Source organism: Erythrolamprus reginae, chromosome 6 (assembly GCF_031021105.1).
Source record: "Erythrolamprus reginae isolate rEryReg1 chromosome 6, rEryReg1.hap1, whole genome shotgun sequence".
Taxonomy (NCBI): domain Eukaryota; kingdom Metazoa; phylum Chordata; class Lepidosauria; order Squamata; family Dipsadidae; genus Erythrolamprus; species Erythrolamprus reginae.
In genome coordinates this window covers 10,988,308-11,001,846 of record NC_091955.1, presented here as the reverse complement: position 1 = coordinate 11,001,846, position 13,539 = coordinate 10,988,308, and the positions used below count along the sequence as shown (strand labels likewise).

Here is a 13,539-nt window from a genome sequence, read left to right as displayed (position 1 = left end):
TTGGTGGTTATTGGAACAGATGTCCAAGTGCCGCCTCTATGTTGGCTGAGACAGGCAGGATTCCCTTGGGTACCCTTTGTTGGGGGTCGAGGGAAAGGGAGGGTTTTGCCTTCTCTTTCTGCTCAAGATCCCCATGGACAATTGGTGGGCCACTGTGTGACACAGAATGCTGGACTCGATGGGCTTTGGCCCGATTCAGCACGGCTCAACAACGATCGTGAGAAAAACACTCTTTTTTCCCTGCGATGTCATAACATAGAACGGTCACTAACTGGGTTAATAACCGAAAAAAGAACAGACATACATAAGGTTAAAATAAAAAATTAAAGATAGTACAAAAGCAAACCAAATATAGATAATAGGAAAGTGAACACAAGAACAAGGGGACACAATCTGAAGTTAGTTGGGGGAAAGACCAAAAGCAACATGAGAAAATATTATTTTACTGAAAGAGTAGTAGATCCTTGGAACAAACTTCCAGCAGACGTGGTAGATAAATCCACAGTAACTGAATTTAAACATGCCTGGGATAAACATATATCCATCCTAAGATAAAATACAGAAAATAGTATAAGGGCAGACTAGATGGACCATGAGGTCTTTTTCTGCCGTCAGACTTCTATGTTTCTATGTTTCTAATACTTTATTTATTTGTTGACAAATTCTTTTTACCTATGTTATCATTGTTATCGCTACATAGGTATATAGATGTATATATATGTATAATTTATGTATGTATGCGTGTATAATTTCGCTGATATGATTATCCGTGAATTTACAACTAGACAAACTGCAAGGATGCAGCAGGGGAGGGGGGAGGGATGGGATTATATGTTGTACTGCCTTATAACAGACATTCTACAATTGTATTTTGTGTGTTTTTTAAATTTGTATATAATTCAATAAAACTTTTTTTTTTTTTTAAAAAGAACGGTCACTAACTGAACGGTCGTACGCCCAGGACTATCCGTACCCAGCTATTTCCGTTCTGATGGAGAACTCGTTATATTCCCACCCCCCTTTTGATAGCCAAACAATTTGCATCTAAATCCTGGGGCTATGTCCTGATTTGAACTGCACGGATTCCATTTCCCCCTCCTGAGGGAGATGTTATTATTTTCCCTTTTCCTCACTCGGGATCCCTGATGTCAATTGATCCTTTGGCAGCAACAACAACAACAGCAGCGAGCTCCAAATTGGGAGGTTCCCAACCTACTCCGAGCTTGTTATCTTCGCCTCACCTGGTTTCGGTTTACTCCTCCCTTGAGGCTTGCGCAACGCTATGCAAAACGACCCTCTCCATCCCTCGCTCTCCACTGTATGTTTTTGGCTCCTAGGTTTGCTTTATTTGGCAAAAGTTTCCCAGGCGGGGGAGGGAGGGGAGAACCCGGAGAAGGGTGGAGATGGGGGGGGGCGGGGTTGTGGGAACGAGTCACGTTGCAAATCCACGTGCCCCCCCGCCGGGGGGGGTGTTGGCCCGCAGCCCAGAATGAGAAAGTTTCATCCAGCGCGCGGAGCGTAAAAAAGCGCAACCGATTTGCAAAGCTGTTGCAAACCCCAGGCGGGGGTGGTGGGGTGAGGGCGTAGAAGGGAGGGCGGGAAGAAAACGGAGAGGAGCAGCCGAGCGAGGAGGACGGGAGAGGCAGCCAGCCGCCTTTAAGGACCGCGGAAGGGAAGGTGGTTCGGCGGCGGCGCCCCGCGAAATTTGAAAAGCGGCCGGGCTTCTGCGCTCCGCGTTGCGCTGCGCTCTGCGCGGTTCCCGACGTTCCAGGAGGAGGAAGAGGTGGCGGGGGTGACAAGAGGGCTGCGGCTCCGAGGTGAGCAACCGAGCCCCCTCTTGGGCACCGTCCCCCGGCTTTAAAGGAAGGGCGATCCGGGTGGCAGCGCCGGGTCAAGCGCAAAGGCGCGTCTGGGGACCACGGGGGTCTTAGAGGACTGTTGGCTAGGGATGGGAAACGGGGGTAGTAAGAGAATAAGGCTGGCCCCAGGGCCGGGGGGGCAGGGAACCCACCCACCCATCGAATGAGTGCCTTCCAGAAGTTGTGAATGCCCCAACACTGGAAGTTTTGAAGATGTTGGATAACCATCTGACTGAAGTATTGTAGGGTTTCCTGCCTAAGCAGGGGGTTGGACTAGAAGACCTCTAAGGTCCCTTTCAACTCTGTAAAACCGTAATACACAGCAAACAAGAGTGATATACGTATTGGATTTCGTATCACAATATAAGTTGAACACTTCCCAAGCGTCTAGAACTGTGTGGTGTCTTTTCATATGATGCGCGCAGATCCAAGTATGGTGGCCTTTTGCAAATGATGATTTTGTCAATGTTTCTTGTTTTCAAATGCCCGCTGAGGTCTTTTGGCACAGCACCCAAGGTGCCGATTACCATTTGAATAACCTGTACTGGTTTATGCCAGAGTCGTTGTAGTTTGATTTTAAATTTTTCTTGTTGTTTTTCAACAATTCAGCTCTCATCTGGTATGGGGACATCAACGATCCATTATTATTATTATTATTATTGTTGTTATTATTTATGATGATGATCATGATGATGATGATTATTATTATTTACAAAACAGTAATATACAGCAAAATGAAATTGATATGCTGGATTGCTGTGTATTACCGTTTTTGTGAATAACAACAACAACAACAATAATCTACAATTATATCACAGCAGCCAGTTGTTTTGCCTGTCTGTCTGTCTGTCTGTCTGTCTGTCTGTCTGTCTGTCTGTCTGTCTGTCTCTCTCTCTCTCTCTCTCTCTCTCTCTCTCTCTCTCTCTCTATCTATCTATCTATCTATCTATCTATCTATCTATCTACATATCTATGTATCCATGTATCTTTCTATCCATCTATCTATCTATCTATCTATCTATCTATCTATCTATCTATCTATCTATCTATCATCTATCTATCATCTATCTATCTATCTATCATCTATCTATCTATCTATCTATCTATCTATCTATCTATCTATCTATCATCTATCTACATATCTATGTATCCATGTATCTTTCTATCTATCTATCTATCTATCTATCTATCTATCTATCTATCTATCTATCATCTATCTATCATCTATCTATCTATCTATCTATCTATCTATCTATCTATCTATCTATCTATCTATCTATCTTCTATGCCACCCTTCTCCTCAGACTTGTCTCACAACAAGAAGAAATATAACATCTAGAAATCTTAACTCTAAAAACAAATCGTGGGACTACACAATCTCCTTCTTCGAAAAGGGCAATTCAGGACGATGTAGGCGATGTTGACGAGATGTTTCCTTCACCCTTGACATCTGGATGGTGCTCCTCCAAAGCAGTGCGGTTAATAATAACTGGGAGTTGTGGGAGTGGAAAGCCAACAGACCTGGAGGGCACTTGTTGGAGAAGGCAGTTCAGAACCCCCCAAAAATCTTCTCCAGGCAGCTGCACTTCAGGGGAAGAGAGCCAAGAAAAACAAGTGGAGTCCTGCACACCGTGACATCGAGATTGGGTGTGATGTCATTGTGGCTTCTCATAACCTCCCCGGAATGCAGGGAAGACTCCCCGGTTGGGCGGGGCCTAGGGGAAGAGCCTTCTCTGTGGGGGCCCCAGCCCTCTGGAATCAATTCCCCCCCAAAGACCCCTACTGCCCCCACTATCCTCACCTTCTGAAAGAGCATTAAGACTCATTTATGCCGCCAGGCCTGGGACCATTAGATTCTTGCCCCCTGGCTGATGAATGGACTGAGATAAACTGATTGAATGGGAATGACTGGTTTTTATGGGTTTTTTAGTTTTATATTTTATATTTAATTAATTGGACCCGAAATGTTATGTATTGTTTTATTATATATTGTGAACTACCCCGAATCCTCGAAGAGGGGTGGCATAAAAGTGTTGTTGTTGTTGTTGTTGTTGTTGTTGTTATTATTATTATTATTATTATTATTATTATTATTATTATTATGTCAGTACAACTCAGCAAACGAAATCACTATGCTGGATTTCGTATTTCATCACCAGTCGGGCGCTTCCCAAGCACCTAGGACTGCGTGATGTAGCGGCGAATTATGTGTGCCGATCCCAGTAAAGGGGCCTTTTGCAATTGACAGATGGAGATTTTGTCAATTCCGATGGTTTTCAAATGTCCCCTGAGATCCTTTGGCACTGCCCCCAGCGTGCCAAGTACCACTGGGACCACTTTCACTGGCTTATGCCAGAGTCGTTGCAGTTCGATTTTTAGATCTTCGTATTTCACTAATTTCTCTAGCTGCTTCTCCTCAATTCTGTTGTCCCCTGGGATTGCGATGTCGATGATCCATGCTTTCTTTTTCTCCACGATCACAATGTCTGGTGTGTTATTCTTCCAAATTCGGTCAGTCTGAAGTCAGAAGTCCCACAGTAGTTTTGCTTGCTCATTTTCAACCACTTTTTCGGGCTTATGATCCCACCAGTTCTTTGCCACTGGTAAATGGTAGTTCCGGCACAAGTTCCAGTGTATCATCTGTGCCACAGCATCGTGTCTATGCTTGTAGTCAGTCTGTGCAATCTTTTTGCAGCAGCTGAGTATTATTATTATTATTATTATTATTATTATTATTATTATTATTATCATTAATAATAATAATATATTAATGATAATGATAACAACAACAATAATATTAATGATAATGGTAATAACAACAACAATAACATCCTTGTATCCTTACTCAATCTGAGTATTGTGTTGGCAGTTCTGTGCTAGTAAAAACTTCAGAAGAGAAGGATTTAGGGGTCGTGATCTCTGACAGTCTCAAAATGGGTGAACAGTGCGGTCAGGAGGTAGGAAAAGCAAGTAGAATGCTTGGCTGCATAGCTAGAGGTATAACAAGCAGGAAGAGGGAAATTGTGATCCCGCTGTATAGAGCGCTGGTGAGACCACATTTGGAATACTGTGTCCTGTCTGGAGACCTCACCTACAAAAAGATATGGATAAAATTGAACGGGTCCAAAGATGGGCTACAAAATTGGTGGAAGGTCTTAAGCATAAAATGTATCAGGAAAGACTTAATGAACTCAATCTGTATAGTCTGGAGGACAGAAGGGAAAGGGGGGGACATGATTGAAACATTTAAATATGTTAAAGGGTTAAATAAGTTTCAGGAGGGAAGTGTTTTTAATAGGAAAGTGAACACAAAAACAAGGGGGCACAATCTGAGGTTAGTTGGGGGAAAGATCAGAAGCAACATGAGAAAATATTATTTTACTGAAAGAGTAGTAGATGCATAGGACAAACTTCCAGCAGACATGGTTGGTAAATCCACAATAATTGAATTTAAACATGCCTGGGATAAACATATATCCATTGTAAGATAAAATACAGGAAATGGTATAAAGGCAGACTAGATGGACCATGAGGTCTTTTTCTGCCGTCAATCTTCTATGTTTCTATGTTTCTATGAAATTTCGCTTGCTGTGCATACGCAGAAGTCAAATCTCACATGTGCACGTGTCGGGGTTGTGGAGATATGTGTGCATCCCAATTTCCGCTACCGGAACTCCGATCCCAGTCGTACCAGATGCAAAATTGCTATTGGTCAGCAACCTTAAACACTCAAAGCCACTAAGGCCCTAAATGGAAGCTGATTCAATTCTGGAGCCGACCGGAAGTCCAGTTCCCCCACCATAGAGTCTACTCCTAGAGCAGCATCCTTTTTCCTCTACCTGTCCTATCTTCCTAGAGCGGCATCATTTTTCCTCTACCTGTCCGATCTTCCTCGAGCGGCACCCTTTTTCCTCTACCTGTCCTATCTTCCTAGAGCGGCATCCTTTTTCCTCTACCTGTCCTATCTTCCTAGAGCGGCATCCTTTTTCCTCTACCTGTCCTATCTTCCTAGAGCGGCATCCTTTTTCCTCTACCTGTCCTATCTTCCTAGAGCGGCATCCTTTTTCCTCTACCTGTCCTATCTTCCTAGAGCGGCATCCTTTTTCCTCTATCTGTCCTATCTTCCTAGAGCGGCATCCTTTTCCCTCTACCTGTCCTATCTGACAGTCCTTTCAATTCTGGAGCCAACTGGTGACAGGGAGCCACAGCAAAGGGATGAAAGAGACACATGCGGCTCCAGAGCCATGGGTTGCTGACCACTGGATGGTTTGCTCCTCTTTGGCGCTACCGCAACATTATTGTTGCTGACCGTGGATTAAAAGACCAAACCAACTCCAATTTCGGCTCAGTGCCCTTCTTAAAAAAAAAAATCCCACAGAGAGATGTCCAAAAGTGATCATCGGCTCATTTTCCAACCTGGAAATGAAAATCTATGATTTATTTATTATTTTATTTTATTTTATTTTATTTTATTTTATTTTATTTTATTTTATTTTATTTTATTTTATTTTATTTTATTTTATTTTATTTTATTTTATTTTATTTTATTTTATTTTATTTTATTTTATTTTATTTTATTTTATTTTATTTTATTTTATTTTATTATTTTTTTGTTCGTTTGTTCGTTTGTTCGTTCATTCATTCATTCATTCATTCATTTATTGGATTTGCATGGCACCCTTCTCCATGGATTCGGGGCGGCTCATAACAAACAAAGAATACATAATAAAACAATTTGATCCAATTAATAGCAGTTAAAAGACTTAAAAAACATCCTAAAAACTAAAAACATTCAATTATCGTTCACTCACTCAATCAATAATTTAGATCTGATTTCATAAGTTCCCTTTCCCCTGGATTTTCAGGCTTGGATTATCCACACCTGGAGATTTCCTGCCAGGTGTGAATAACAGCCGATTTGCCAATAGGGATTTTTACTAGGGAGGAAGTGTGCTTCCAGAAGGAGAAACCCAGATTGACCTATCAAGACCTCGGATGACTTGTTCAGGGGCTTTCCAGGTGATTCCATCACTTCATGATTAGCATAAGGTTCCACCCAATGGAAAAGAGGAAGTTAAAAGAACGGGGAATGTCTATTTTAATGAAAAGAAGGACCAGGGGAGACATGATAGCAGTGTTCCAATATCTCAGGGGCTGCCACAAAGAAGAAAGAGCCAACCTATTCTTCAAATGGGTGGAAACTAAACAAGGAGAGAACCAATTTAGAATTAAGGAGAAATTTCCTGACAGAACAATTAATCAGTGGAACAGCTTGCCTCCAGAAGTTGTGAATGTTCCAACACTGGAAGTTTTTAAGAAGATGTTAGATAACCATTTGTCTGAAGTGGAGAGGGGTGGCATATAAGTCCAATAAATAAATAGATAGATAGATAGATAGATAGATAGATGATAGATGATGGATGGATGGATGGATGGATGGATGGATAGATGATAGATAGATAGATAGATAGATAGATAGATGATAGAAGATAGATGATGGATGGATGGATGGATGGATGGATAGATGATAGATAGATAGATAGATAGATAGATAGATGATAGAAGATAGATGATGGATGGATGGATGGATGGATAGATGATAGATAGATAGATAGATAGATAGATGATGGATGATAGATGATAGATGATAGATGATGGATGGATAGATGATAGATAGATTGATAGATGATAGATGATAGATGATGGATGGATAGATGATAGATAGATAGATGATAGATGATAGAAGATAGATGATGGATGGATGGATGGATAGATGATAGATAGATGATAGATAGATAGATAGATAGAAAGAAAGAAGCTACTGGTTTTAAGAAACCGGGGTTTTAGGATGTTTCTAGATTTAGATTTCTAGATGTTTTGTATTTTTCTTGTTGTCAGCCGCCCAGAGTCTGAGGAGAAGGGCGGCATAGAAGTCGAATTAATTAATTATCACTATATAATATATTCAACCTAGTAAATCCACAAGTCTTAACATGGCTAAGTTTGGGGACCCCTACTATAAGAAGTGCCAGGAACCAACACGTTCCCTTTATCTCCCCCCAGATCCCAAATCCCACTGCTTTCCTCCAGAACCACCGGTCCGTCTGCCCTCCCTGTCGGTCTCCTTAAACCCAACGAACTCGGGATCCAAAGCCCGGCTGCGCACTCTTGGCTCCCGCGGCGGAATACATTCTTTCGCGGGCTGGCGCGCAAGTGCGCGCTTTGCGCGTCTTCCGCGGCGGTTTTTCGTCCGTTCGGGGCTTCCCAGAAGGCGGGGAAGTTTCCCGCCGCGGGAACCGCGAAGGCGAAAGCGTTGCCCGCTTCGGCAACCGCCGAGCCCGGCCCCACGGAAGCGCCGCTGGCTGGCTCGCTGCGTAATTGCGCGCTCCCTTCCCTTCTCTGCAACGCCGGCCGCGCAGAGAGGTGCGTCTCAGAACCGAGTCCTGCTGCTGCTGGGAAGGAGGCAGCCCCGCTGAGCTTGCCTGGCTCTGGATTTTGGTCCTTGGACGGGAGACCACGGGGAAAGGCCGTTGGGAAGCTAGGCTGGGAAGCCGGGAAGGATTTTGAAGGCGCGTCCCAGCGGATTCAACCAGAGCCGGTTTTTTTTTCAAAAGCTGAGGGTGGATCAAGAGCAGGTAAAAAAGCCAGGTTGGAACGGCGGAAACTGGGCTGGGGGGAAAAAGATTTGGGAAAGGCTGGGCTCTCCTGGAATGGAAGAGGACTTCGAGGGGAGATCAGGGCCTTTGTCTCTGGAGCAGGCATGGCTTGGGTTCCCACGCTGAACAGGGTCCTGGGTTCTCAAGACATTTTCCAAGGCCAGATTGTCTCTGGGAGCAGGGCAGGCAGGCTGACCCTTGCCAGGGAAAGGGGAAGGATGGCACGGATGAGCAGGGGGTGGAGATGAAGGCATCAGGACTAGAAGGCTGGGGGAGGGAAGAATCCTCAGGTTATGGCCAAAGGTGTGGAAGTGGGAGTCATGATAGTGGGATCGAAACTTGGATGGAGCAGAGACTAGAAAAGAAAGAGTGGACTGGAGTGGACTGTAATGTAATGGGAATAGGGAATGGAAGAATAGAATAGAATAGAATATATAATAATTATTGTTGTTGTTATTATTATTATTATTGTTGTTGTTGTTATTATTATTATTGTTGTTGTTGTTATTATTATTATTATTATCATTATTTAGATTTGTATGCCGCCCCTCTCCGAAGATTCAGGGCGGCTCACAAGAATAGAATATAGAATAAATATATATAGAATATAGAATAAAATAGAATGGAATGGAATGATAGGATAGAATAGAATAGAATATAGAATGGAATGGAATAGGGAATGGAAGAATAGAACAGAACAGAATATAGAATAAAATAGAATGGAATTGAAGAATAGAATATAATTAGAATAGAATAGAATATTGAATGAAATAGAATGGAATGGAATAGGGAATGGAAGAATAGAATATAGGATAAATATATATAGAATATAAAATAAAATAGAATGGAATGGAATGGAATGATAGAATAGAATGGGATAGAATTGAATATAGAATGGAATGGAATAGGGAATGGAAGAATAGAACAGAACAGAACAGAACATAGAATAAAATAGAATGGAATGGAAGAATAGAATGTAATTAGAATAGAATAGAATGAAATAGAATGGAATGGAATAGGGAATGGAAGAATAGAATATAATTAGAATAGAATAGAGAATAAAATAGAATGGAATGATAGAATAGAATAGAATAGGATAGAATATAGAATGGAATGGAATGGAATAGGGAATGGAAGAATAGAACAGAACAGAATATAGAATAGAATGGAATGGAAGAATAGAATATAATTAGAATAGAATAGAATAGAGAATAAAATGGAATGGAATGGAATTCTCAGTTCAAGGCAATGTTTCTCATATTGACAACTTAACTTTAAGAAGTGTGGACCTCAAATCCCAGAATTCCCCAGCCCGCAGGTTGCAAAACACAGCTCTAAGGTTTGGCCCCTAGGTATTACCAGGAACGGAGCTTGCCAGAGATAGAGTCCCAGGACTTAATTCTCAGTTCCCCTCTGTGAATCGAAGAAAGCAACATTGAGTTTGTTTTGTTCTCAACAGGCTCTTGGTATTTGACGCTCTTTTCAACGGACGGACGGGCAGCCGGGAGAGAAGATGGACCTGATTTCGGCCAAAGCAGCCCCCACCAAGAGGAACCTCTTTGGGCCAGTGGACCACGACCAATTGCTGCAGGAGTTCCAGAGCATGATGAGATCCAGCATGGAGCAGGCGAAGCAACGGTGGAACTTCGACTTCTTCCAAGATACGCCCATCGTGGGGCTTCTGCAATGGGAAGAGCTGCGGGGCCACGAGGTTCCCGCCTTCTACCGCACGCACATCGCCAGGGAGTCTCGCCCGCCTCTGCAGCCCTTCAACAGGACTGTGGACTGCAGAGAAGGGAAAATTCAACTCCAGGGTCGAGAGGCGGAAAGAGCCAGGCCGAGCAAAACGGCGACGGTGGGCAAGAAGCGAAGACAGACGTATTTGACAGGTAGGTAGTAGGTCAGTGATGGCAAACCTTTTTTCCCCTCGGGTGCCGAAAGAGTGTGGGCACATACTAATGCATATGCACGAGTGCCCACACCCATATGCTACAACGTCTTGCCTGTCGGCAACTACTTCAGCTTCAGCTTCAACCACAACAACACAAGAGCACACAACAGATTTAAATTTAATATTAACTGCTCCAAACTTGACTGTAAAAAATATGACTTCAGTAACCGAGTTGTCGAAGCGTGGGACTCATTACCGGACTCCATAGTGTCATCCATAAACCCTCAACACTTTACCCTTAGATTATCTATGGTTGACCTATCCAGATTCCTAAGAGGTCAGTAAGGGGCGAGTACAAGTGCACTAGAGTGCCTTCCGTGCCCTGTCCTATTGCTCTCCTATATCTCCTATACCTTTCTTCTATTCCTATATCTCTTCTTCTATTCTACCTCCAGAACCGCCTTCTACCGCACGAATACCAAAGGCCGATAAGGTCCCACGGAGTTGGCCTTTTCCGGGTCCCGTCGACTAAACAATGTCGTTTGGTGGGCCCCAGGGGAAGAGCCTTCTCTGTGGCGGTCCCGGCCCTCTGGAATCAACTACCCCCAGAGATTAGAACTGCCCCCACCCTCCTTGTCTTTCGCAAATTACTTAAGACCCACCTGTATCGCCAGGCATGGGGGAACTGAGACACTTCCTCCAGGCTTTTATATTTTATGTTTGGTATGAGTGTGCTGCCTGGTTTTAAATGATGGGGTTTTAGATGTTTTTAATATTAGATTTGTTTCATTGTAATATTGTTTTATTATTGTTGTGAGCCGCCCCGAGTCTTTGGAGAGGGGCGGCATACAAATCTAATAAATAATAATAATAATAATAATAATAATAATAATAATAATTATTATTATTATTATTATTATTATTATTATTATGTCAGTACAACACAGCAAACGAAATCACTATGTTGGATTTCGTATTTCATCACCAGTCGGGCACTTCCCAAGCACCTAGGACTGTGTGATGTAGTGGCGAATTATGTTTGCCGATCCCAGTAAAGCGGCCTTTTGCAATTGACAGATGGAGATTTGTCAATTCCGATGGTTTTCAAGTGTTCACTAAGATCCATTGGCACTGCGCCCAGCGTGCCAAGTACCACTGGGACCACTTTCATGGGCTTATGCCATAGTCGTTGCAGCTCAGTTTTTAGATCTTCGTATTTCACTAATTTCTCTAGCTGCTTCTCTTCAATTCTGCTGTCTCCTGGGATTTCAATGTTGATGATCCATACTTTCTTTTTCTCCACGATCACAATGTCTGGTGTATTATGCTTCAGAATTGGGTCAGTCTGAAGTTGGAAGTCCCACAGTAGTTTTGCTTGCTCATTTTCGACCACTTTTTCGGGCTTATGATCCCACCAGTTCTTTGCCACTGGTAAATGGTAGTTCCGGCACAAGTTCCAGTAGATCATCTGTGCCACAGAATCATGTCTATGCTTGTAGTCATTCTGTGTGATCTTTTTGCAGCAGCTGAGTATATGATCGATTGTTTTATTATTATTATTATTATTATTATTATTATTATTATTATTATTATAGGGGTGGTGTCCAGTAATACGGCAATGCACACCTATGACTTGTTCCCCGCCCAAAATTTCTACCATCTCCTTTTTCATAACATTTCCACCCTGCTCACTCCAGAGAAATATTTCCATCTATCCCTCCTTGTCGTTACTTGTCGGCGTGGATTTTTTATTTATTTATTTATTTGTTTATTTATTCTTTTGCAGATTATTATACAACGAAGAAGCAGATCAGAACAGATATGAAAACACCTGTAAAGAAACTGGCCTTCTAAACTGCTGGATGGCTTCCCAGATATTATTTTTCCCGCTAAAAGAACTTCCAAGCTTATGTAACACTTCAGAGTGATCTCAACTGATAAAAACTCTTTGTAGCTGCGCGCAGAAGAACGGTGAAAACGGGAAACAGTTATTAAAAGAACAACAAACATTTATGGAATTTATAAATAAAACCTGAATAACTCAGGAAACTTTTTTTTAAAAAAAACTGATTGTCAAGTTTGAAAAAAACTGATTGCAAGCAACGATCATATTACAGAAAGAATTGCTTATCGTATTATTGTCAGAAGAGTTTAAAATACTGTGCATGAATCAACAGGGACTGGCACCACTTTCCGTGTTTTATTTTTTTTTACTTGTTTCATGTATATTAGGTTTTCATCTCAGCGTCAAAAAGCAGGAATGTTTACCAGCTTTGCGAATTTAAGTTTCGAAAGTCAGGTTTTTCAATATACACCCAACTATTATGTAAGGACCACATTTTAGCCCCTTTCATTTCCATTCAAATGTTATCTGTTGTACCATTTAGTACAGGTGCCTAACACACGCTAATAAGCCGCTTGAGTTTTTCAGCGAAACTTGCTAAATATTGCAAACAATCATCCCGGCACAGAGTTTAGGGGGGGGTAACAAAATGTTAACTCCTTCCTAGGGGGGCGCAATGGAAACTAATTGAGAAACACTGCTTTAGTGTGATGAAAATGTTTGCCACTCTCATTACCATAGAATATTGCATAAAAACAAATCAAATGAAAATAGCATTGGTAAATAAACTTGGTACTGTATAGATTATGTATTCATAGAATGGATGGTCATTCCTCTGTGTTATTTCGGAATTTTTTTTTCTTAAAAAAAATAAATCTTAAAATGTTGTCTTTGGACCCGTTCAATTTTGTCAATATCTTTTTGTAAGTGAGTTCTCCAGAACTGGAATACTGTGTTCAGTTCTGGAGACATCACCTACAAAAAGATATTGACAAAATTGAACGTGTCCAAAGACGGGCTACAAGAACGGTGGAAGGTCTTAAGTATAAAACGTATCAGGAAAGACTTCATGAACTCAATCTGTATAGTCTGGAGGACAGAAGGAAAAGGGGGGACATGATCCAAACATTTAAATATGTTAAAGGGTTAAATAAGGTCCAGGAGGGAAATGTTTTTAATAGGAAAGTGAACACAAGAACAAAGGGACACAATCTGAGGTTAGTTGGGGGAAAGATCAAAAGCAACATGAGAAAATATTATTTTACTGAAAGAGCAGTAGATCCTTGGAAC

General features: G+C 41.9%; 1 protein-coding gene across 3 annotated transcripts; it reads left to right on the top strand.

Moving 5' to 3' along the window:
- Nucleotides 1-1,491: 1,491 nt before the first annotated feature.
- LOC139168927 (cyclin-dependent kinase inhibitor 1-like) lies at nt 1,492-13,056 on the top strand. Of its 3 annotated transcripts, none has more exons than XM_070754705.1 (3): nt 1,492-1,817; nt 9,975-10,404; nt 12,193-13,056. In XM_070754705.1, exons 2-3 carry the CDS (start codon nt 10,029-10,031, stop codon nt 12,258-12,260), a joined length of 444 nt encoding a protein of 147 aa, XP_070610806.1. In that variant the 5' UTR covers nt 1,492-1,817; nt 9,975-10,028; the 3' UTR covers nt 12,261-13,056. The 3 variants fall into 3 exon arrangements, with proteins under 3 accessions (XP_070610806.1, XP_070610807.1, XP_070610809.1); XM_070754706.1 differs by lacking the exon at nt 1,492-1,817 and adding an exon at nt 8,092-8,494; XM_070754708.1 differs by lacking the exon at nt 1,492-1,817 and adding an exon at nt 8,123-8,282.
- Nucleotides 13,057-13,539: the final 483 nt, after the last annotated feature.

Bases quoted from the DNA above. Each gene is read 5' to 3' on its own strand.
- LOC139168927 (XM_070754705.1), top strand. From the start codon at position 10,029: ATGGACCTGATTTCGGCCAAAGCAGCCCCCACCAAGAGGAACCTCTTT. The intron at 10,405-12,192 runs GTAGGTAGTAGG...ATTCTTTTGCAG, and splicing joins AAGACAGACGTATTTGACAG to ATTATTATACAACGAAGAAG.